Source organism: Myxocyprinus asiaticus, chromosome 17 (genome assembly GCF_019703515.2).
Source record: "Myxocyprinus asiaticus isolate MX2 ecotype Aquarium Trade chromosome 17, UBuf_Myxa_2, whole genome shotgun sequence".
NCBI classification, from domain to species: Eukaryota; Metazoa; Chordata; class Actinopteri; order Cypriniformes; family Catostomidae; genus Myxocyprinus; species Myxocyprinus asiaticus.
The window spans coordinates 45,534,538-45,560,146 of record NC_059360.1 but is presented as its reverse complement, the minus strand read 5'-3'; the positions used below and the strand labels follow the sequence as shown (position 1 = coordinate 45,560,146).

The 25,609-nt window shown below is 36.2% G+C and overlaps 1 protein-coding gene across 2 annotated transcripts; it reads left to right on the top strand.

Moving 5' to 3' along the window:
* smc6 (structural maintenance of chromosomes 6) lies at positions 1-25,584 on the top strand. Of its 2 annotated transcripts, none has more exons than XM_051722218.1 (27): positions 1-94; positions 501-650; positions 766-883; positions 2,526-2,631; positions 2,720-2,856; positions 2,942-3,003; positions 3,422-3,502; positions 5,540-5,641; positions 5,736-5,855; positions 5,944-6,039; positions 6,259-6,405; positions 6,668-6,756; positions 7,171-7,335; positions 11,251-11,429; positions 12,813-13,014; positions 13,440-13,554; positions 15,453-15,616; positions 15,791-15,926; positions 16,326-16,406; positions 16,495-16,665; positions 17,616-17,753; positions 18,066-18,211; positions 18,976-19,101; positions 19,277-19,382; positions 20,349-20,501; positions 20,910-21,007; positions 25,153-25,584. In XM_051722218.1, exons 1-27 carry the CDS (start codon positions 80-82, stop codon positions 25,229-25,231), a joined length of 3,282 nt encoding a protein of 1,093 aa, XP_051578178.1. In that variant the 5' UTR covers positions 1-79; the 3' UTR covers positions 25,232-25,584. The 2 variants fall into 2 exon arrangements, with proteins under 2 accessions (XP_051578178.1, XP_051578179.1); XM_051722219.1 differs by having other exon boundaries at positions 24-94; positions 486-650.
* The last annotated feature ends 25 nt before the right edge of the window (positions 25,585-25,609 follow it).

Genomic DNA, 25,609 nt, shown 5'->3' with positions numbered 1-25,609 from the left:
GTGGAGTTTGCTGTTTTCTGTTGTCACCACTGTCCATTTACAACCAGGAAGTCCTGAATTAAGCGCAATCACTTTCCATATGCGTTGGAATGAAGTAAGTCTTATTCAATTTATGATTAATTAAATGCAGTAACATTCCGAATAAGCATGCGAATGGGACGGCAATTTGGCCACCTGTTCAGTCCTGTCAGTTGAGTCATGTCAGATATTTAATTGTTCGCTAGTGCATCTAACGTTTCTCTTTGTGTTGCAACCTTTCTGCTTCTTAATGCATTTCTGTTCTTTGACTGATGTTTTAAAATAGTTTTTGACATTAAAGATCAACTTTAAAGCTTTAAATATCGCTTTGCATGAAACTGCAGCATTACTGCCCCCTTAGACAGTCTAATTTTGACAGCAGGTTAATTTATAAAATCTGTTTATGCATCCCTCTACTAGAGTAATTACACATGCATACTCTAAAATCTGTTTCTATGAAATAACAGATAACATTGTGTTAGGTTGAGCATCTTTCTGCCATGAATAAGAGGAAGTCCTTTGTCCACAATGGTGTAAAACCCTCTAAGACTCCCAGGACGGAGGGTGAAACACACGTCCAGGATGAAGAGGATGTTCATGAAGAAGAAGAAGACCACTCATTCTCTGCTTCGGTCAGTTTAATGATTCAGTCATCTTGTAAACAGAACCTGATAGGCATAATAGTGTTTTTATAATGTGTATTGGAACAGCACACATCCATGTAACTTTTATTTTGTGCTATTGCAGAGCACGGGAGATATTGGTGTGATTGAAAGTATCACTTTGAAGAACTTCATGAGTCATCATCTGCTTGGGCCTTTCGAATTTGGGCCAAATGTCAACTTCATTGTTGGTAACAACGGAAGTAAGAACCATCAGAATTTTGAAGTTATTGAGTTTATAAAATATTCATGATTTGAAAGTACACCATTCAAAATTTGGGCACACATGAACTAATTTTTATTTATGTATTTATTTTATTTTAGTTTTGTTGCATTTTGTTGTGTTGTTTTTTAACCTCCAGAGTCCCGGCCGTTACTGCTGTGTGCATTTTCCATTTTCCTTTTTGATTTGTAACTTGTTGCACCTAATAAACAGGGAAATTTTTTTTTTCTTGGGCAAATAGTTTTCCTAAAAATTGATGTCCACATATGTGGAAAGTGGGACTAAGTTGTTACATTTTAAATAATACCAATCTATAGAAAGTCAGATTTTTTTTTAAATTAAATTGATTATTATGTTTCCAGGAGTGTTGGATATTCATGTTTTTGAGACGTTACAGACATTACATTAGAAATTAGCATAAATAATTATGATTCAAAGTAATGGTCAGCATCATCCAATCACAGTCAAACATGTTAAAATAAAATAAAATTAAACATTTTAAATTCTGAATCTATGTACTGATTACCATTGTTCCATGTCTCTGCTGAGTGGTCCAAACATCATCTGGAGCCTGAAACTGAATTTTGATAGCAAGTTTGGATTGATTGCACTTAACTATAGGATGCTCCCTTGCTCCCTATTTAGGCTAGTAAATGACAAAACCTCCAGTGTGCTCTCTGTCTGCACTGGTCTCAGAACAGTTCAAAATGCACCTTATTTTCATCCTAACTCCATATGATGCCCCTGAAAGCAACATTTTTCAAATTATTTTGCTAAAGTACACATTAGTGTACACTGTGTTTAGCAGCATGGCGTTTCGCGATAAATCGCTCAAATTTTAAAAATGGCATATCGGATGAAACTAGAGACTCTAATCTTTTGACTCAAACAGGTTTCAATGTAAAAACCTAATTAGGTTTCTTACCAGATGCAGTTTTGTTGCCATTTCTCCCAAAGACAAACTCCGCTGTGGTCAGCGCCATGTTGTTTTGTCACATGAAAGTTTAACCCTTTACTGACAGCACAGAGTCTCCTGAACTGAGATCAGTCAGTTTAAATGAATTTAAATTATGTGTTGCATATAGCGAAGCCAAAATACAACGTCCACGCATGTGTACGCGGGGTCGCACGAGGTTAAAGCTGTAATCTAAAAGTGGTGGCTACTTTAAAGAAGCTCAGATATAAGAACATTTTGATTTGTTTAACATTTTTGGTCACTACAAAACTGCCATTCTTCCATTTGTGTTATTTATTTATTTATTATTTATGACTTTACTATTATTGTAAAATGTGAAAAAATGGTAACAATAAAGATTCAGCAGGTGTGTCCAAACTTTTGACTGGAAGTAGGGCTGCACAATTAATCGAAAAAATGATCGAGATTACAATTACAACTGTTGCAATTATATAATCGTGAAAAGTGTCATTTTCAACATTCAATTTAGGTTATTTTAATGTAAATTCTATTAATCAAAATGAATAATCACAATTACAGTTGGTAGTATGTAAATAAATGGTTCTCTTCCTGTCTTAAAAAAACTTAAGTATTTACAATGGTGTGTCATCATTTCTCACTATATACTGTTTTCTTTATTTTGTGGTGCAATTCTTTGAATATATAGGTGGTAAAAGTGCCATTCTGACAGCTCTTATAGTGGGCCTTGGTGGAAAAGCAACTACGACCAACAGAGGAGCATCTTTGAAGGGTTTTGTAAAATATGGAGAGAGGTTAGTATATTTTAGAAGAGTAGAGGTAAGAACCTGCTTTCTTTGTGTGATATCATTGTTTTAGTCACTCTCATGCTTTTCTTTACAGCTCTGCAGATATTAAAGTCAAGTTAAAAAACAGAGGAACTGATCCCTATAAAGGTGATGTTTATGGAGACAGCATTTGCATTGAGCATCGGATTACAAGTGATGGTTACAGGACTTGTAAGATCAAGAGTAAAACAGGTAATATCTACCATCTAAACTGTGTTGAAATGTCAAATGACTTCCTCTCCAGTTAAACATACATTAAGATTTGCTCTGTTTTTAGGGCATGTTGTCTCCACAAAGAAGGAGGAGTTGACTGCTATACTGGACCATTTCAGCATCCAGGTACTTTTCTAGTTGGCCATTCAATGTCATTTATTTTTTAATTTGTCTGTAGCATAGTGAGCTGTGTAAGTATGAAAGGAGCTTCTAAAGTGATTTTAGGTGCACAATCACAATATTGTTGTAAGTAAAAATCATTTTACTTATATTTACTTACATAAATATAATTTTTTTAGCATTCAAAATGACTTTTTGTCAATTTATTCAAATAAAGACCTAACATAAAATTCCTGAATATGTTTGACTTCAGATGTGAATGTGCACCAGTGCATGACTGTTGTATGTTACGTCTAGCTACATTACTCAGAGCCTCATATTGTTATATTAAAAGATACCACACAAATCTGTAATTGGAAAAAAGTTTGAATGGCCAAAAGCTCTCCTTTTATGTTGTATGCACTAAATTAATTTCATTTTACAGGTTGATAACCCCGTGTCAATCCTCAATCAGGAAATGAGTAAACAGTTCCTGCATTCAAAGAGTGAGGCAGACAAGTACAAGGTGATTTTTTTTTTCAGTGAGATATCAGTATCTCTTATGAATATCTGGGTGAATCTCACAGAAACATGTCAAGGTAATTTTAATATATATATATATATATATATATATATATATATATATATATATATATATATAAAGATTCTGCCATGAATAAGAGCAAGCTGCCGTATCTCTTCACATCGCCCGAAAACGCTCACTTAATGTCTTCTGAACTGGTATTAAAAAGTGAAACTAAAAGGCAGCCAGAGAAAAAAAATAGTTTTGAGATTTTAAGCTTCAGCAAATTAAACTTCTGCATTCAATTTGTTTTATATCTGTATAGAGTCTTATGATGCATTGGTAATGTAGATTTAAGTTTATCTTGCCATTAAAGCTTGATATGAATTCTGCCCATTTGATCCTATTATTAAAGACAGTCCACTGGAAAAGGCAGAAGATTTTGCCCAAATTTTAACTGCAGGATTTCCATTAATTTTATGGCATGTAAATATATACTTGTATCAGATATTTATATCTGTAAAAATGTGTCTAAATAACTCTATCCAGAAAAAAAATGGAACATTTTAACATGCACATATTTAAATAATTGCAATAAATGATGACTAACCAATTTCTATCAAGTTTTTTTAGACAAAGTATAAAGGAAATATATTCATGATTATATTTAAATTAGGGCTGTCGATTTAACACGTTAATTCAGTGCGATTAATTATTTAAAAAATAACAGTTTTTAACTGTTATAAAATTAACGCAATTAATCATGTCCCCAGACTGTAATAAAGAAGATTCCTCATATCTGAGCAATTCAAGCTTGTAGTACCACCTGTTTTCTCCAGGGGGCAGTAAGCGAAACTTCAGCTGTATAGGCAACATACAGCTTATACAGAGAACAAACCACACTCACTGACAGCAGACAGCACAAGATGAGAACATGTTTTTGTGTTCAAATGCAACGTGATGGAGCGCAAATCCGAATGCAGGGATCTCAAGACGTGTTTTTCTAAGTTTCAAATTTCGATTAACTTGACACAGCGACCTAAAAACGGAACATTTATGATGCAGCACAACCGAGACGCTCCAAAAGCATCCGTCTGACGCATGTGTACATTGACACGTCCTTAAACAAGTCCTTATAATAAATCTCAGACTGACTGATGAATTCAGTTGCTAAGTGGATTGCTGTGAACTGTAGGCCAATGATTGGCTTATGTTCAGTAATATGGAAATAATAAATATATTGCATTCTAAAGCCACTTTTTGTATTGTCTTTTTTTAATGCTTTTCTTGTGTGCCAAAATAATGTAATGCATTTCAATTATCTGTATTATTATTTTTTATAATATATACATTTTATTTAAAATTATTCAAAGAACTAATTATAATTATTCAATCATTATACATTTGATTATTGTTATTTTAGAAGCTTTATCAGCAAATATTTACGTATGCGATTAATTGCGATAAATTTTATTCATTAATCAGCATACCATGTATTTAATTCGATTAAAAATTTTAAACGATTCGCCCTAATTTAAATGTTTGGTTTAATGTACCATGATTAAATGCGATTAATCACAGAAAACTGTGCGATTAATTAGTTACAAATGTGTAATTGATCCACAGCCCTAATTTAAATGTTTGGTTTAATGTACCATGATTAATTGCGATTAATCACAGAAAACTGTGCAATTAATTAGTTACAAATGTGTAATTGATTCACAGCCCTAATTTAAATGTTTGTTTTAATGTACCATTATTAATTGCGATTAATCACAGAAAACTGTGCGATTAATTAGTTACAAATGTGTAATAGATTCACAGCCCTAATTTAAATGTTTGGTTTAATGTACCATGATTAATTGCGATTAATCACAGAAAACTGTGCGATTAATTAGTTAAAAATGTGACAAGTTTCGTGAGATTCACCCTGCACCCTGCTGAAGTAGTGTTGTACATCTGACTCTGGCTTCATGAGACACTCTTCACACTATCTGTGCAGTGTTATTTTCACACTATTGACATCAATTTTTTTGAAAGTTTTTCATGAAAGCAACTCTTCTGGAGCAAATGAAAAGAGACTACATCCACATCAAGCAGACTAAAGCTGTGACACGTGACCAGGTGGAGAGACAAGAGGAGGTGACTCTGTGTTCATTACTTGTGAATTCATTATACGTGTAATTGTTGTGGATGGCTGTAACATCATAGAGCAATAATACCTTTATATTTTTAGTGTCTCAAAGACCTCAGGCAGTTGTTCTTGCAAAAGAAAGAAAGATATGAACAGTTGTCACCCCTCAATGATATGAGACAGACTCTGGAGGACCTGAAAAAAAAGATGGCGTGGTGTTTGGTACGTTATTTTGACAGGTTTTACAGAAGTGTGAAGTCGCCTGTGTTAGACAGACAGTTGTTGAAGTGTCTCTGCTTGTTGCTTATAGGTGAGAGAGAAGGAATGGCAAGTTGAACAGTTGAAGGAACAAATTGAAAAAGAAGAATCTGAATGTAAACATGAAGAAAAGCTGCAGCTCTGTCAGGTTTGTGTGATCTGGTGATCAGCCGTATAGATTGGCTTTTAAAATCTACAAATGTTTTGAATTTTTCATTGCAGAACTGCTTGTATGGAACTAAACAATGTGCTTGTAAAAACTGGAGACTGTAGTAAGCTGATGTAATGCTCTCAGTATGAACTGTTGACCTGTTATTACTTTAATAATAACTTAATAACCGTCAAAGTCTTTCTCTCTGCTTTTAAGATCAAAGTTACCACTGCTGAAAAGAGATTGCAAGATATTCAAAAGAAGCTTTGCACGGTAAGACAAGAACAGGACTGTTTGTCAGAAGAGAGCCGTAAATTGAAGGAAGAAATTAAAGTTAAAACCAAAGCACAGAAAAACCAGGAGGTGAGATTCCATCTTCATTTTTTCTTTGTGTTTATAAATCAAGATTGGGGAGATTCATTCTCATAAATATACAGTAGTGGAATATCTCAAGCTTTATACCCTGTAAACATTTATGACATTTTACATTTATCCACAGCAGGTACTGTGATGGTTAAGATCAGAATTAGTGATTTTTCACTCTTACGTCAGCACATTGTTTTAAACAGGGCCCATGTTGATTTGTAAAGATTTTGTATAGATTTTTAGAGTGCCAGTTTTTCAGGTGGTTTACTTCCGTGCCGAGAATAAATTGAAACAATTAGAAAAGGAGCAATGCCTTCTTCAGGAGAGAATTCACAAAATAAGTCATGGGTGAGTTCATTTGTTGAGTGAACACCTTTGAATGTAATTTTATGCAATTCTTGTCAAAAAATTTTTTGTATCATATAAGTCATAATTTTATAAATAATTTTTGCAAGCTGTGCTGCCATATCTTCATTGGCATTTATTCATGACATCTACAGGATACGGATCAATTAGTGTTTTTTCATACATGCAAGATATTTTCCAGTTTTACGTATTGTATATAAATGCAGAATAGCAAACAGGTGTTAAAACATCCTTCTTAAATATCTTGAACACTTTACCAATTGTCTAATATTTGTACTTTGTATTATTTGTGCTACCTCATAGATACGGTATATTAGTGAAGTATGCATAAGTCACTAAAAGCAGTTCATTTCTGTTTAAATGGTAAAGACGCTGTGAATGTCTCGTTTTCAACAGTGGCCGAAGAAGCCAAGAAACCGAGCACACACAGCATCTAAGCAAAATATCAGCCTACAAAAAGCAGCTGGAAAAACTTGAGGGTGACTCCAGTGCACTAAATCAAGAGATAAAGGACAAACAACAAGCCCTGCTTAAAGGAAGAGAAGAATATGATAAACTGAGGTAAAGTCAGGGATTTGATTTTATTGTGGGCCTTGTGGCTTTAATTTACAGGAATGTTCTGGGTTCAGTACAAGTTAAGTTCTCTTGACAAATTTTGTGACTTTATGTTGATTTTCCGCAGTTTTAAAAAGCAAAAATTTTGTAATACAGTAATTCACTTTCAATTAATGTAAACTTCGAGGGTTGAAATTAAGCAGAAATGTAAATGTGCATGAATTCTACCTGAAAAAGATTTGAATTATTGTTCTGCTCGGATGAACTTCGGGTTATTCATCACCAATAGAATTCCTGTGTTGACTTCTCATGTGAAAGTCATCGGCTTTAGATGGTCATGAAGAGTTGAAGTTGGATTTAACTTTGCACAGACAAGTTTAGTGAGCACTTTCATCACATTAGATTTAATGTTAGCATGCATTATGTTTAAGTCTTGTGACTTATACTTTCGGAACAGTATTGTAATGTTTATTTCTTGACCCTGTGTACTTTTTTTGTACAGTGATGTGAAAAATTATTTGCCCCCTGATTTCTTCTATTTTTGTGTATTTTACATACTAAATTGTTTTAGATCTTCAAACGAGATTTAACATAAAACAAAGGCAACATGAGTAAACACAAAATACAGTTTTCAAATATATATATATTTTTTTTATTGAAGCAAAAAAGTTATCCAACACCTAAATCACCCATGTGAAAAACTAACTGCCCCCTTAAACTTAATAGCTGGTTGTGCCACCTTTAGCAGCAACAACTGCAACCAAACACTTCCGATAACTGGAGATCAGTCTTTCACAATGCTGTGGTGGAATTCTGGCCCATTCTTCTTTGCAGAACTGCTTTAGTTCAGCCACATTGGAGGGTTTTCGAGCATGAACTGCCCGTTTAAGGTCCTGCCACAGCTTTTCAATTGGGTTCAAGTCAGAACTTTGACTAGGCCACTCCAAAACTTTAATTTTGCTTCTTTTGAGCCATTCAGAGGTGGACCTACTCCTATGCTTTGGATCATTGTCCTGCTGCATAATCCAGTTGCGCTTGAGCTTCAACTCATGGACTGATGACCGTTCTCCTTTAGGATTTTTTGATAGAGAGCAGAATTCATGTCTCCCTCAATTATTGCAAGTCGCCCGAAGCAGCAAAGCATCCCCACACCATCACACTACCATCACCATGCTTGACCGTATGATGTTCTTTTTGTGGAATTCTGTGTTTGATTTACACTAGATGTAACAGGACCCCTGTCTTCCATACAGTTCCACTTTCAACTCATCAGTCCACAGAACATTCCCCCAAAAGCTTTTAGGATCATCAAGGTGTGTTTTGGCAAAATTCATACAAGCTTTAATGTTCTTCTGGGTAGGGGACCTGGGTAGCTCAGTGGTAAAATACACTGGCTACCACCCCTGGAGTTCGCTAACTCGCTAGTTTGAATCCCAGGGCGTGCTGAGTGACTCCAGCCAGGTCTCCTAAGCAACCAAATTGGCCCGGTTGCTAGGGAGGGTAGAGTCACATGGGGTAAACTCGTGGTCGCTGTAATGTTGTTCATTCTCAGTGGGGCGCATGGTGAGTTGAGTGTGGTTGCCGCAGTGGATGGGGTAAAGCCACCACACATGCTATGTCTCCGTGGCAATGCGCTCAACAAGCCACGTGATAAGATGTGCAGGTTGATGGTCTCAGACGCAGAGGCAGCTGGGATTCATCCTCCGCCACCCAGACTTAGGCGAATCACTACACAACCACGAGGACTTAAAAGCACATTGGGAATTGGGCATTCCAAATTGTGAGAAAAAGGGGAAACCCCCCCCCCCCCCCCAAAAAAATGCTACTGAGAGCACAGCGACGACTCATCCAGGAAGTCACAATAAAGGTCACTGTTCATGACTCCACTATCTCACTCGGTGGAGGTTTCACGCCATCCACCGCGGCAACCACGCTCAATTCACCATGCGCCCCACTGAGAACGAACCACATTATAGCAACCACGAGGAGATTACCCCATGTGACTCTACCCTCCCTAGCAACTGGGCCAATTTTGGTTGCTTACGAGACCTGGCTGGAGTCACTCAGCACGCCCTGGGATTCGAACTAGCGAACTAGCAAACTCCAGGGGTGGTAGCTAGCGTATTTTACCACTGAGCTACCCAGGCCCCTTTCTCAGTAGTGGTTTTAACCACCACGCAATTGCGTGGGACCCCGGACGTCGGGGGCCCCATGGCCCGAGTCGGAAAGCTCTGCAAAAACCGTTTGAGGGGTGTCATGTTGTTCTGGGTACACACGCGAATACGTACACATACGAATGCGGTCTCAGAGCAGTTCACGAAGCTGCCGGGTTCAGGTCAGTAGACTTTGGGTTCGGGTTTGTAATTTATTAAATAAATATACAGGCCTTCCAAACTTGTTTCGCCCACGCGTGCTCACTCACACTGATGAGGGGCCGTTCACACTTAACGTGTTTTTGCGTGCATCTGCTCTGATTTTCCATTGTTTTACTATGTAAACATGCCTGCTGTACCATGTCTCGCTGTTCCTTCAGTGTCTCACGCAGGACTTGCACATTTTTAGACACTGTGTCAAGTTAAAAATAACTTCAGGTTTCAAAAACACGTCAAGACACCTGCGTTCTGTTTCATGCGTTGTGCTGCATCTAGACTGTTTTTAGTGCAGGTGTCACAAAGATTTAATGTTCTGAACAAGTTCAGGCTGCAAAGAGGTGACTGTTAACATTTTTAACATTATTACAGATTATTCTGCACCAAGCAAAGTTTCAGCGCTTGATAAAGAGCAATATTTTGTTATGTTCCTTGTGCTCTAGTGTGCTGAGGGGCTGCTGTGGCTTGTATGTTTACTGTTACAATACTGTAATGAATGTTACCTATGATGCTTAGCCTACATAAAATACAGCCTTTTGCAACATGATGAACAATACACTGCAGCATTAGAATATAAGCTCCAGCTGAAAGTAAATAAGGCTTACTGTTGTATACAACAAATCCTCAAAGTAATAATAATAACACTGTATCATATTATAATGACAATCTGGACAACAATAAATAATTGTTGGGTTATAATATTAATATATACTGTAACAACTGAATTTCAAAATGTTACTGGGTGAAGTAGTAGGTTTTCACACCCTGTTCACACACACACACACACACACACACACACACACACACACACACACACACACAAGTGTTTTGTAAACATATATGTAGGTAAATATTGCTTTTTTTATCACTGTATTGTGGAAAAACTTGAAAACATGCATTAATTATCGTTAACTAGATTTTTATTTCATTAAAAATGTTGAATGTACTTGGCTACAACGGCTGATAGGAAGAATTTTAAATTATGATTTAAAACACATTTTGAAAACTTAGCAAAACAAAAATTTAAATGGGGCCCCGGGTTGGTCGGTTGCTTGGGGCCTCAGAAATCGTAAACCCGCCCCTGTGTGCTCTTGGAGGAATTTTGGAAGGTCGGCCACTTCTGGAAAGGTTCACTATTGTGCCAAGTTTTCTCCATTAAAACCCTAAAAAGACCTTAAAAATGATTTACAAAACTTTTTCAGCTCAAATAATACACTAGTTCTAACAGAAGTATTAATGCAAGTGCTTTTATAAAATTATAAGCTTCACATTTCTGCATTTAAACCCTCCAAAAATGGGCCTTATTCACTTCCATTGTAAGTGCCCCACTGTAACCTCCATTTTTGCTTTTTTTAAAGAAAAGGTGGGATGATTCGAAATTAATTTTTGTTGTAATCAACATTATGCCTCAAAAGCTATCGATTAGGCTTACCTTGTACTGAACCCAAAACATTCCTTTAAAGACAAAACCTATTGTACATAAACCTGGTTTCTTTCTGTATTATGATGTTACCTGTATAAGACAACATGTTACATTCTCATCTTTTTTTAGTGTGGAGGAAAAGAACATTCAGGTCTCTCTGGAGTCGAAACTAAAGAGAAGAAAGCAGCTTATGGCGAGCAGATCCAACCGACTGAGACGGTTTGGTGATCACATGCCAGAGTTGTTGGATTCTATTGACAAAGCATTTGCTCAAGGGCGATTCATCAAGAAACCTGTTGGACCAATAGGTGACAAGACCTCCAAAGCCTGGAAGAAATCTTTGAGTTATCTGATAAATCAGTGGTTCTTAACTTGGGGGTTGTGACCAAAAATGGGTTGTAGGTCTGTTCTGATAGGGTCATAGACAGCAGGGAAAAAACAGTGCTGAATGCATAATAAGATGCAACTAATATAATCATGCTTAGTTAATAAATAGGCTTATGAGGAGAAAACGCTTCCCATATCTTTTGTTGTTGACATCAATGCTGTGTACATTTAAACTTAAAGGTATTTTGTTACAAATTCAGATTTCCTTTAGTATAAGCTTAACAAATTAGTCAAATGCCAACATAGACAGGTTGTGTGACATGCCCTCATCCCCGAAAAACCATGAACAAAACTACACCAGGTAAAATAAAATATGACCCAGACTGCATTAAATACAGGATCACTTGCAGCATGGATAATCATGGTTCATGCCAAGCACAATATATTTTGTGTGGTGATTTATTGGCTGCCGAGAGCATGAAAAGATAGACATTTAAGAGATGTTTAGAAACCAAACTCTCAATAATTCTTCATATTTTTAAGCCTATGGAGTTCATGGTTATATTAATACATTTCATTGTTTACTTTGGAGTACTTTCCATTGTGAAATCCGTGAACTGCAGCAAAACTAGTTGAGAACCACTGCGCAACGTTTTACATATATTTACTCTTAATCTCGATAAAGACAAAACAAGGGATGGTTCATCTCTGATGTAAACCCATAAGTAAAAATGAATGTTTGCTATTTAATTTAAAGGAATATTCAGGGTTCAATACAAGTTAAACTCAGTCGACAGCATTTGTGGCATAATGTTGATTACCACAAAAATTTGTTTTGACTCGTCCCTCCTTTTCTTAAAAAAAAAAGCAAAAATCTGGGTTACAGTGAGGCACTTACAATGGAAGTGAATGGGAGCCAATCCGTAAATGCTAAAATCCTCACTGTTTCAAAGGTATAGCCACAAGGCGTTAACAATATGTGTGTTAACATGATTTTAGTGTGATAAAATCACTTACTAACCACATCTGTGTAAAGTTATATCCAGTTTTACAACTTAGTTGCAATGACAACATAACGATTGTTAAAACGTCTATTTAAACCACTTTACAGCTCAAATAATACACTAGTTCTAACAGAAGAATTCATGTATGTGCTTTTATAAAGTTATAAGCTTCACATTTCTGCTTTTAAACCCAACAATAATTGGCCCCATTCACTTATATTGTAAGTGTCTCACTGTACTTTTTTATCTTCTTTTTTTTTTAAGAAAAGCGTGGATGATTCAAAATTATTTTTTGTGGTAATCAGCATTATGGCACAGAATATTCCTTTAACAGTATTGAAATGTTTTTTTCTTTGTCAGGTGCATGCATCAGCCTAAAGGACCCCAGTTTAGCCGTAGCTGTGGAAAGTTGCATAGGAGGTTTCATGAAAACCTTTTGCTGTGACAATTACAAGGATGAAAAAGTTTTGCAGGGACTGATGTCACCATACTTCCCCAAAGGCTGTAGGCCTCAGATAATGGTGTGCCCGTTCACAGACCGGGTTTATAACCTTCAAAGCCGGTAAGAAATATTTGTGAGAAATGTTGGAAGCTTAAAGCTGAAGTGTGTAATTTCTGTGGCACTGAAAGGAAAACATAGGGGAAAAATAACCATTGTTTTCAAACAGCCATTTTAAGACTACCCCCGTCTGCTCTTGAACAAATAGATAGTCCTGCCCCAGTCCTGTTGTGTCGGGCTGGATGAAATTTTAAAGTCTCACAGTGACTAATATAAATGGCTTTCTTATAGTTGTCTCTGCATATTAAGCTGGGATAGGAGAAGGCATTTTAACACTTTAAGAAGTAATCTTATGTAAAAAAAAAATAAATAAATAAATAAATATATATATATATATATATATATATATATATATATATATATATATATATATATATATATATATATATATATCTCATAATCATAATGTTTCTGTGTTTTGTTGTTAGGGGGGTCCATCATCCTGAGTTTCCGTCTGTGCTGGACTCCCTCAATATCGAAAATCCAGTGATAACAAACTGCCTCATTGATATGAGAGGTGTTGAGAGCATTCTAATAATCAAAGTGAGTAAATTGCATTTCTACAACGAAAATGTTTATGATAAGGGCACAGATACAGTGGGGTCCAAAACTTGGGATTTAAAATCTATTTTAATGCTAAAATGTGTCATTTCAACAAAAAGGAATTGCAAAAATAAATTTTGTTTTCAAATAGCTTTCCCGAATAATCCCTCAATTTGCCATTGGTGGAACAAACAGATAGCCCCGCCCCCAATCTCACACCATTGGCTAAGTCAATGTGCAATGTTGCAAAAAGTATTTTAGCACTGAAAAACTTGGAACCTGGAAACTTGAAACTTTAAAATTGAGAAAAGGCAAATGAAACATGCAAAATGGAAGTTTCCACCTGAAAACTTTATTATCTCAACCAACTTCATGAGGTATTGAACGTGATCACATGCATGCTGCACACATGTTTTTCCTTCTAAATCTGCTCCGACTCATCCATTTAAAAATATGAATTTAATCCATTTAAAAAAAGTTTGGTAAAGAGATTCATACATAAATCAGTAGGCCTCCTTCATGAAACACGAGCAGAACTCATTTTTGTGTTAATCGTTCATAAAGCCATACTGACGTAAATTCTCGGATTCATGAAAGTTTTCATATTTTCAAAAGGTTAGTTGGTACAAACTAAATTTACACCTGCTCCTGACCACGTGTAAATCATGCGTAAAACATCCGAATGTGTTGCGTTCTTTCAGGCAAACTGTCATGACAACATTTTGATAGACGTGAAAGTAAATAAGTTATAAAAAAAAGAACTAATAATTAAATGAGTGAAATTAATCTGAGAAAATATTAAATTAGTGAGGATAAAAGCTTTGTTTTCTTTTTAAACCATAGCCTATATTTATTTAGAAACGTTTCTTTAATGCTTTAATTTTTTCAAAGTATAATTTTCCCAACTCTGCTTATCGTTTTTCCAGCAGAAGTGCTTGATTTTTCTCGAAGAAATGAATGCCCTCTAATGCGACTGGTTGGACAGTTTTTTTATTTGATATGAGCTCCATAATTTAGGTTTCATAATTTAGTATAGGCATCGGTAAATCGCGTTCAGTTGATAACGTATGGTCAATGCTAATGCTGTTAAATCCATAAATACACATCGCGGGCAGGTGCGTGCACAAAACAACAGGGAAAAATAGTAAAAGCACGCACATTGTTGTATATCTTGCAAATCTGTAACATCTTACAGCGTTTCGGTCCAAGATCTTCTTCAGGCGTTCTATTATTTTCTCTGAAGATTCTTCCAGTTGCAAGTATTTCACTGTTACCATCATGATTTACTCGAGAAGTTTCACAAATGATGCTGGCGATGCGCTGCGAACTGAACCGGAGAAGGTTAATGGTGGTGGACATCCTCCTCCCGGTGTGAACTGAACATTTTCTACACTCATGTCAAACCATTTTTATTGACTTCTTGAACTGTTTGATTCACAAAAGAGCGTCATATGACAGCAAAAACATGTGATGACAGTAAATCACTTTCTTTAATACGCTATTGTGCTTGCTATATCAAAATTGTACAACATGACTGCACTTCATTCATAAAAACGGTTTCATTACTGTTCCATATAGATGTTAACAGTATTTACTAGCGAGTCTGGTGCCTTCCTTATATGGTGTTTTCATGGGCGTGGATTATGATAATTGTGAATGAACGTGCACACGCCCCCTCTTTACGAATGTTTGGAATTCACTATCATACACACATTTTACTAACACATCTGGGGAGTACGAAGCGTTTGTGAATCCGGCAGAAAGTTTTCGGGAATGTCAATTTTAGGCGCAAATTACTCCTAATGTACTCATAAACGAAAGTTTCATGAATGAGGCCCAATGTGAACGAAATGTTTCGAGCTTCAAAGACTGAAATGATTCTTTTCAAATCATCTCAGGAGAAAGCTCGTGCAAGGAAAGTCATGCAGGGCTCGAGACCACCAAGGAATTGTCGGGAGGCCTTCACTGCAGAGGGCGATCAGGTCTTCACTCATCGATATTACACCCCTGAAAATGAAGTTCTGGTCAAGTACCTCGGTGGGGATCCGGAGGCAGAAATCCGGCAAGTGCCAACTTTACGAATATAATAATCTTTCAGTAATCTGATTCTGATTGTAGCTTATGTTTTTAACCCGTGGTTTCAAGCTACAACCTTTCAATCCAGATCTGTGAGGTTAATGTATGTTCAGAGGTGAATTATGTTTGAATATGTTTTTTATTCTCTCCTAATTCACAGTCTTGTAGAGTCAGAGGTGGAGAATAACCAGGCTCAGCTCTCTCGGTTTCAGCTTCACTTGAGCTCTGTGAAGGAAGACATTCAGTTCATGGAGGAGAAACTGCGCAGTGTCATCATGGCCAGCAAAAAGAATCAGGTATTACATTTATCTGCACAAGATGTTAAACTGATGTTGTTAATAGACCATTGTAATTGTAAGATGCTTTAAAGCCAACTAGCAAGCTGGCAACAAAACTATAAAACAAAAACTAGAGCTCATTGAATTGCATATTTTTTTCCATTTCCACCCTTTCTACAACCCTTAGTATTAAACTGACATTTTTTTGCTGCTACAGTATGCCTTTATGTACGATACCTATAAGCTCGTTGCCTTGCGGCAAAATGTTATTATCATTTTTTGATGTATTAGTCTATAAATCCATGTAAACGTCAGTGTTATGCTTGGCCGGTTTTGTTGTGTTCCCAGTGAGTATACTTTCATTGATGTATTCTGATTTTATGAACTGTTTATTGGCAATTTAAACTCTGTTTTTAGGAAAGTATAAATAAAGTGAAAGCTTCTATAACAGAACTTGAGAACATTGAAGAGACTGAGGCTGAGGACATCAGCTCTTTGGTGAGCAGTTTATACATTTCACCAGCCAAAAACATTTAAGTTTATTGTTTTAATGGCAGAGAAGAATATCTGATTTTGAAATTTACAGGAAGAAGATGCACAAGAGAATGAACAGAAGATTGAATCAAAGAGGAGAAATGTTAAAGAAGCTGAGGATGAATTAACGAAACATGAGAGAGAGCTAATGAATATTAATCAGAAATATAAAGATGTGAAAAATAAAATGGAGCAACTGTCAGATGAGACCGAACAGCTGAAGGTGAGAGACGGCAATGGAAGATATCAAAACACTTATTTCTTTAAAGATTTAATTGAGGTCACATTTGTTACACTTTGTGTATTTCTATCATAATTATCACTAAGATTATTATGATGTTTTTTAAACACTGACATACGTGAAAACTTTATAGGAATAGTTGATACAAACATTAAAATTGTCATAATTTACTCACCCTTGTGTCGTTCCATACCTGTACGGCCTTTTTTCTTTTGTGGAACACAAAAGGTCCATTTTTGACATATCCTGGTAGCTCTTTTTATTATTTAATATGTCAGACTAAATGTTAGCCTCAGTCACCATTCACTTTCTTATACAATGAAAGTGAATGGTGACTGAACATTCTGCCTCCTTTTGTGTTTCACAGAAGAAAAAGTCATATAGTGAGGGCGGCAGAATTTTCATTTTTGGGTGAACTATGCCTTTAAAGGTGCTGTAAGCGATTTTAGTCGTTCTACTTCCACCAGACTGAGCCATTAAATTAGCTACGCCCCCTCTTTCTAAAACCCTGCACTCCAAAGATACCAAATGAGCTATACTGAGGCTGACATCACGCAGAAACGGTTGTTGATAAACAACAGCAGCAAAGTAGCGCCCTCAACAGACAACTGTTATGAGCAACATGGCATAAAAATGGCAGTAAGCCTTAATAATTTGCTGAAACTACAATACAATGAGAACGCACAAAATGATTGACAGGTCGAAAGCTTCAGAGGCCGCGGCCCACGGAAACATTTTTGTCTGCTGTTTACAGAGTTTAGTGCTGTCACAGACATCATTGAGATATCTCAGGATACTTATTTCAGTAATATCTTTCAGAGAGCAGGAACATTTTTTGCAAACCTTTCCATGAAAAAATCGCTTACAGCACCTTTAAGTGTGGATCAGATTGAATAAAAGTGTTTATCAGTAGATGGGTTTGTCTGCAAAAGGAAGATCAAGTGAAAGCAGAGGCCGAGTGCAGTAAACTCGATCAGACCATGAAGATCTTAGAGAAGAAACTCAAGAGCCACCAAGAAAATATTCAGGAACTGAGAGCCGAGCTCGCTCTCAAACAGGAAGAAGCACGGGTATTTATATCTTCCATTTTTTCAGTGAGAAATGTTTGTGCTTAAAGGTAATTTCCTCGAATATTTCACCTATCTGCCATTGATTGGACAAAAAAAGATAGTTCCATTTTGTTGCAATTTCAGACCTCTTAAACAAACAGAGCGGTGTTTGGGGGAGAACACTTTTCAGGGAAATCAATGGCTTCCTTATAGCTGTAATTAGGAGAAAGTATTTTAACATTGAATAAATTACATAGCATCAATGGCTTCTCATCCAAATGGCTGTACACCAAAATTGTTTGAAATTGTTTCATTTTCTGAATGTTTATCTAGGATTTTGAAGCCAAAGCCACAGAGATCTGTCCCGTGCGACAGCGGCTGGATCGAAGTGCCAAAAGTATTGATGCCGAGATCACACGCCTGTTGCAAAAAATCAGCACACAAGAAAGTAGCCACGGCGACAAGGAACAAGTAATCCGGTACGCACAACATCATTAAAGTGCATAGTTCTCCTAAAAATGACAATTCTCTCATCATTTATTCACCCTCATGCCATACCAGATGTGTCCGACTTTCTTTCTTCTGAAGAACACAAATTAAGATTTTTAGTAGAATATCTCAGCTCTGTAGGTCCATACAATGCAAGTGAACAGGGTCCAAAATTTTGAAGCTCAAAATAGCACATAAAAGCAGCATAAAAGTAATCCATACGACTCCAGTGGTTAAATACATACTTCAGAAGTGATACGATAGGAGTGGGTGAGAAACAGATCAACATTTAAGACCTTTTTTACTATAAATCTCCACTTTCCTAAGAGTTCTTCTTCTTTTGGTTTTGCCGATTTGCATACGTCGCGCATATCGCCACCTAGTGGCAGGGAGGAGAATTTATAGTAAAAAAAAAAAAAAGGATTCTCATCTATCATATCGTTTCTGAAGACATGGATTTAAACATATGGGTCACTTTTAGGCTGCCTTTATGTGCTTTTTAAGCTTCAAAGTTTTGGACCCTGTTGACTTGCATTGAATGGAACTACAGAGCTGAAATATTCTCCTAAAAATCTTTGTTTTTGTTCAGAAGAAAGAAAGTCATACACATCTGGGATGGCATAAGGGTGAGTAAATGATGAGAGAATTTTCATTTTTGGGTGAACTATTCATTTTACAGTGGTAGTAATGTAAAGCCGTGTAATGCTTTACATTACTACCTATTCTGTTCTATTGACGAATGTATTTTTTTCAGAGAGTACGCAGAAGCTCACAGTAATTACAAAAGCAAATCCAGCCAGCTGAGGGATCTAAAGAGGTTTATTGATCGACTCGACAACATCATGACCGACCGGCAGATTCGATACAAACTACTGCGACGGTAACCTGTACTGTGTGAATTCTGTGACGTAAGAGTGTAAAGTATGGAAAATAACGTTGGAAATCATCTCCTCTCAACTACTGTAGACATGCAATTCGAAGGGAGTTCAGTTTAACTATATTGATTCAGTTTGTATTTGTTTGGAATGTATGAATTGTTTGTGTCGTTTTGTCAGATCGCTTTCTGTGAGATGCAAGCTGTACTTCAACGACTTTATGATAAAGCTACAATGCTGTGGCTCGATGATGTTCGACCACAACAACGAAACACTGTCCATTTCGGTACGTTATGTTTGTGCTCAAACGTTTCACATAGGGCTGTGTAATTAATTGTAATCTCAATTGATACATTTTTTATTCAGAATTCTGTGACTGTTTAATTCGCCACTTTAATTGGTGCATATTTTTTACTCACTGTCGAGATCTCGCCAATCAGAATGCAGTGCACACAAAAATAAGGCACAAAAAAATAACCAACTCTATCATATATGCAAAGACTATTTTTTCTATCTCCTGAAATGTGATTTTTAACACTACAATATATTTTTGAATGCACAATGTGTGAATAAGAAAAAACATTTGCCATAATCGCAGTTCAAATCGCAATTGCAATTTTGCGATACATTTTTTTTGTCTATATTGTCTAGTAGGACAATAGGATCATAGGTCTAATAGGATCATTATTTATTCATTTATTTTTGGCCGCTATTTTCTTGACAGTTAAGCATATTTTCCCGCCAAATTTTCATTACCGTAGTGTGTCCAGATGTTTTACTTTTGAGTTTTTTCAAATTTCTTAAAAAATAAAACATTTTCATCAGTAGATTCTTGTTACTGCAATACAGTAATTTTAATTTACTATGAAATTATTTCATGATTGTTACTGTAATATAGTAAAAATTACTGTAATACAATCATTTTTTATTATTTTATTCAAATCAGCTCAAAGAAAGCATCAAATACCAACAAGATGTATAAATGCAATGTAAATAATGTACTTTTTTTTTCATATTACAGTAATAAGAATTAGATTTTTTTTTTTTATTAATTCTTTTTTTTTTTTTTTGCAATATGGTTTTGAGAATTATGTAACTGTCCTAAAAATAATGTCACATTGCAAAAAAAAAAGTATGGTCCTGAAAATAGGCTTCTTTATACAAAATATAGTTTATATTTTATAATGAGTGTTAGACTCTATACACAACATCTTGTGTTCTTTCGTCATGCCTTTTAATTGGTTTGTCCCAGGTGAAGCCTCCAGGTCGGGAAAATGACACTGTCAGTGACATGCGTTCCCTGTCGGGTGGCGAGCGCTCTTTCTCCACCGTCTGTTTCATTTTGTCGCTCTGGGAAATTACTGAATCGCCCTTCAGGTGCCTGGATGAGTTTGATGTCTACATGGTACGGTACTGTTGCATGCACAATGGCATATGTCATATGTTGAGAATTATTATTGAAGACAGTGGTTCTCAAATGGTTTCGTTTGAGGACGCAGATTTTACATTGAATTTAAAGTGGTGAACAAACATAGCCAAAAAAATGTGTTTGTCGTATGTTTGTCCATGTTGATTTCAGTGTAATGCAGCTAGTTTAGATTTTAGAATTTGACTGGAAGTATAGCATGTCAGCAACAAAAGATATAAAAGTTGATAAGCCTGTTTATTTGGCTATCCTATCTATGCCCAATTATGTGGTTAATTGCATTTTTTATTATTTACATTGTTTAACCTGCTGCCCGAGACCAGTCAAGAACCACTGATATAACGTAGAGTAAAAATAGGTTTCATAAATCTCATTTGTATGTACAAGGACATGCACAATCGGCGCATTTCAATGGATCTACTACTGGAGCTCTCTGAACGTCAACATCTCAGACAGTTCATCTTCATCACTCCTCAGAGCACCAGGTAGAGAAACACACCTATAACATCCTTCATGGTCATATGAGTAGTACTTCAGCTCACCTGTCATTACTGCAAGAATTCGGAGAGGAATTGCGAAACATTATTGTAGCAGGGCGGAGGGTGGGGCCGGGTCGTGATTCTAGAGCGATAAAGGCCGACTGGAGACAGCAGTGCGACCACAGGTGTCGGACAGCTGTCCGTAACTCTCTCTCTGTCGCACTGCCGTCTCCAGTCTGCCTTTATCCCTCTCAGGCTAATCAGCCTGATTAGGAGCCGGGTGTGTAGAAACACCCAGCCCCGCCCTCCGCCCTGCCACAATTATATTCCTATCTACAAGAAATGTAAAATGTTAGTTTTCGTTCATGATCTTTAAAGGCATGATTTGGGTTCAATACAAGCTAAGCACAATTAACAGCATTTGTGGCATAATGGTGATTTCCAACAAAAATTATTTTGATTTCGCCCATTCGTTCAAACCCTCCTATTGCGTTCAGAATCTGCATACACCTTTTGCATTCGCTGGTCAATTTTGACCCGGTGAAATTCAAGCTTATATATAATTTATAACCCGATGGTTTTCATCTAAAACTACTGTATATTGTAAGTCATTAATAAGTTCTTAACTGTTCATACATGTAAAAAGATTGATATTTTTGGCATGTTAACTGACAAAGTTATTAATTAATATGCCTTTTTTTTTTTTTTTTATAATAAAATGTACACATTTTTGGGCATTTCAAAATATACATAAACTACAGAAAAACCAGTGTGATACATGTGATGACATCTTTTTTTTTATCAACATTTCAGTGAAATAACATAATATATAATTGATATTAACATCTAATGTGAGAATTACTAGTAATTACTCATAACTGCTCAATAGAACAGAGTGGTCAAAACTAATGAAACCAACATATTCTTTTTCAAATAAACATCATCAAAACAACTGTACAACTCAAGTATAGAACATTAATACTTCTTTACTATGTTTTTAAGCTAAATCTATTCTATTTACTTTCATGAACTGCTGAATGTTGATGCGTGACTTTGCTGTAAGCTGATTTGGCATCAAATGGCTACAGAGTATAAATGTGGACAATTTCCTTTTTCAAGCCCTATTTAGACTAATGTGTGCATGAACTTTTGGTCTCACCACACCCCCTTTAGACAGTAGTACCTTTGATTTAGTTTTATTTGTTATGTTTGTTACATCTGTCATGTCCTTTTGTACAGGAATGTGTGTGTGTGTGTGTCTGTGTGTGACAGTATGTGTGTGTGCATGTTTGTCCCAGTGAGAGACAAAAAAGTGTGTGAGAGAGTATTGAAAAGAGGCTAAATGTAAGTGAAGTGTTTATAAGTAAAAATCTAATTCATAGATGATCAAAACAATCTACATAATATCATGTATAAAGCCACAATTGATGCCCGGGTCAAAATTGACCTGCGAACGCAAAAGATCTAACAATTATATTTAAATCATTATATCTCTTAAACAATTTTATAAAAAAAAAAAAAAAATATATATATATATATATATATATATATATATATATATATATATATATATATATATATATATATACAGTTGTGCTCAAAAGTTTGCATACTCTGGCAGAAATTGTGAAATTTTGGCATTGATTTTGAAAATATGACTGATCATGCAAAAAAACTTTTAAAAAGTCTTTTATTTAAGGATAGTGATCATATGAAGCCATTTATTATCACATAGTTGTTTGACTCCTTTTTAAATCATAATAATAACAGAAATCACCCAAATGGCCCTGATCAAAAGTTTACATACCCTTGAATGTTTGGCCTTGTTACAGACACACAAGGTGACACACACAGGTTTAAATGGCAATTAAAGGTTAATTTCCCACACCTGTGGCTTTTTAAATTGCAATTAGTGTCTGTGTATAAATAGTCAATGAGTTTGTTAGCTCTCACGTGGATGCACTGAGCAGGCTAGATACTGAGCCATGGGGAGCAGAAAAGAACTGTCAAAAGACCTGCGTAACAAGGTAACGGAACTTTATAAAGATGGAAAAGGATATAAAAAGATATCCAAAGCCTTGAAAATGCCAGTCAGTACTGTTCAATCACTTATTAAGAAGTGGAAAATTCTGGGATCTCTTGATACCAAGCCGAGGTCAGGTAGACCAAGAAAGATTTCAGCCACAACTGCCAGAAGAATTGTTCAGGATGCAAAGAAAAACCCACAGGTAACCTCAGGAGAAATACAGGCTGCTCTGGAAAAAGACGGTGTGGTTGTTTCAAGGAGCACAATATGACGATACTTGAACAAAAATGAGCTGCATGGTCGAATTGCCAGAAAGAAGCCTTTACTGCGCCAATGCCACAAAAAAGCCCGGTTACAATATGCCCGACAACACCTTGACACGCCTCACAGCTTCTGGCACACTGTAATTTGGAGTGACGAGACCAAAATAGAGCTTTATGGCCACAACCATAAGCGCTATGTTTGGAGAGGGGTCAACAAGGCCTATAGTGAAAAGAATACCATCCCCACTGTGAAGCATGGTGGTGGCTCACTGATGTTTTGGGGGTGTGTGAGCTCTAAAGGCACGGGGAATCTTGTGAAAATTGATGGCAAGATGAATGCAGCACGTTATCAGAAAATACTGGCAGACAATTTGCATTCTTCTGCACGAAAGCTGCGCATGGGACGCTCTTGGACTTTCCAGCATGACAATGACGCTAAGCACAAGGCCAAGTTGACCCTCCAGTGGTTACAGCAGAAAAAGGTGAAGGTTCTGGAGTGGCCATCACAGTCTCCTGACCTTAATATCATCGAGCCACTCTGGGGAGATCTCAAACGTGCGGTTCATGCAAAACAACCAAAGACTTTACATGACCTGGAGGCATTTTGCCAAGACGAATGGGCAGCTATACCACCTGCAAGAATTTGGGGCCTCATAGACAACTATTTCAAAAGACTGCACGCTGTCATTGATGCTAAAGGGGGCAATACACAGTATTAAGAACTAAGGGTATGAAGACTTTTGAACAGGGGTCATTTCATTTTTTTCTTTGTTGCCATGTTTTGTTTTATGATTGTGCCATTCTCTTATAACCTACAGTTGAATATGAATCCCATAAGAAAAAAAAGAAATGTGTTTTGCCTGCTCACTCATGTTTTCTTTAAAAATGGTACATATATATTACCAATTCTCCAAGGGTATGCAAACTTTTGAGCACAACTGTATTATGTGTATTTTGATAGTCTTGACACAGTCACAAAGTTTGGTTCCTGTACGAAAAATGATGTGGTATTTAAAAATTATTACCTACCTCTCCCGGGTCAAAAATGACCCAAACGCAAAAAAAAAAAAAAAAAAAAACATTGTGATTGTGATTGTGATTACAATATAAGTGATTTTGTCCGTTCTATAAACGCTAAACTACACATCGTTTTAAATGTCTAGCCACAAGATGAAATATTAAACATGTTAACATGATATTAGGAAGATAACATCCCTTGCTAACATTATCTGTATAAAGTTATGTCCAATACCAGGATTACAGGGTTTCGTTGTAATGACAACAAAGTTAGAATATTGGATATAGCTTTGCAAAGATAAGGTTTGTAAGCGATTTAATCACACTAAAATCATGTTAACATGTATAATGTTTATGTCTTGTGGCTATACTTTTGAATCTATGTGTATTTTAGCGTTTATGGATTGGCCCCATTGACTTCCATTGTAAGAGCCTCACTGTAACAGCATTTTTTGCTTTTTTTAAATAAAGGAGGGGCGAGACGAAATAATTTTTAGTTGAAATCAACATTATGCCACAAATGCTGTATATATTCATCTCATGGGGTGGCTGTGGCTCAGGTGGTAGAGTTGGTTGACCACTAATCACAGGGTTAGTGGTTCAATTCCCAGCCCATGTGACTCCATATGCTGAAGTCTCCTTGGGCAAGACACTGAACCCCAAGTTGCTCCCAATGGCAGGCTAGCACCTTGCATGGCAGCTCTGCCATCATTGGTGTGTGGGTGAATGAGTCACAGTGTAAAGTGCTTTGGAACCACTAAGGTTAAAAATAAAGGCACTATATAAGTGCAGACCATTTAATGTTTCTGTGTGTATATTTTAATGTGTCTTTACATTACTTTCAGCAATCTGCCTAAAAGTGTCCATATTAAAATCCACCAACTTCAGGATCCCGAACGAGAACCAGAAGAGGATGTGCATTAGGTATGGACATTGCTAAGAAAAACTGTAGTGGAAACTGTTTAAACATGTTCTATTTATGTACTTTGTTCTATTTATTTTTTAAGGAAGTTGTATGTTTACCTTTTAATTTTTTTAGTTCCTCTTCAGAGGACTTTTTAATGCATAGCATGTATATGAAATTCGTCATTATTTAATTTTGCAGTGTGTCAATTTGTAAACATAATGTGGTTTGTTAGACCTCAGTTTAATCTTCCTGCTTCCTTCACACAACTTCCTGTTGGTGTGTTCTCTTGAAATCAAAGAAAACAGTTCAGTTTATAACCGTTAACACCTGTTCATGACCGTTATCTTGAGTTTGTTCATTGTTAATATTTGTCACATTTTTCAGTTAATACCGGG

Coding starts and splice junctions, on each gene's coding strand:
- smc6 (XM_051722218.1), top strand. Junction 5,642..5,735: donor AGGTGGAGAGACAAGAGGAG/GTGACTCTGTGT, acceptor TTATATTTTTAG/TGTCTCAAAGACCTCAGGCA. Junction 19,102..19,276: donor CGATACAAACTACTGCGACG/GTAACCTGTACT, acceptor TCGTTTTGTCAG/ATCGCTTTCTGTGAGATGCA.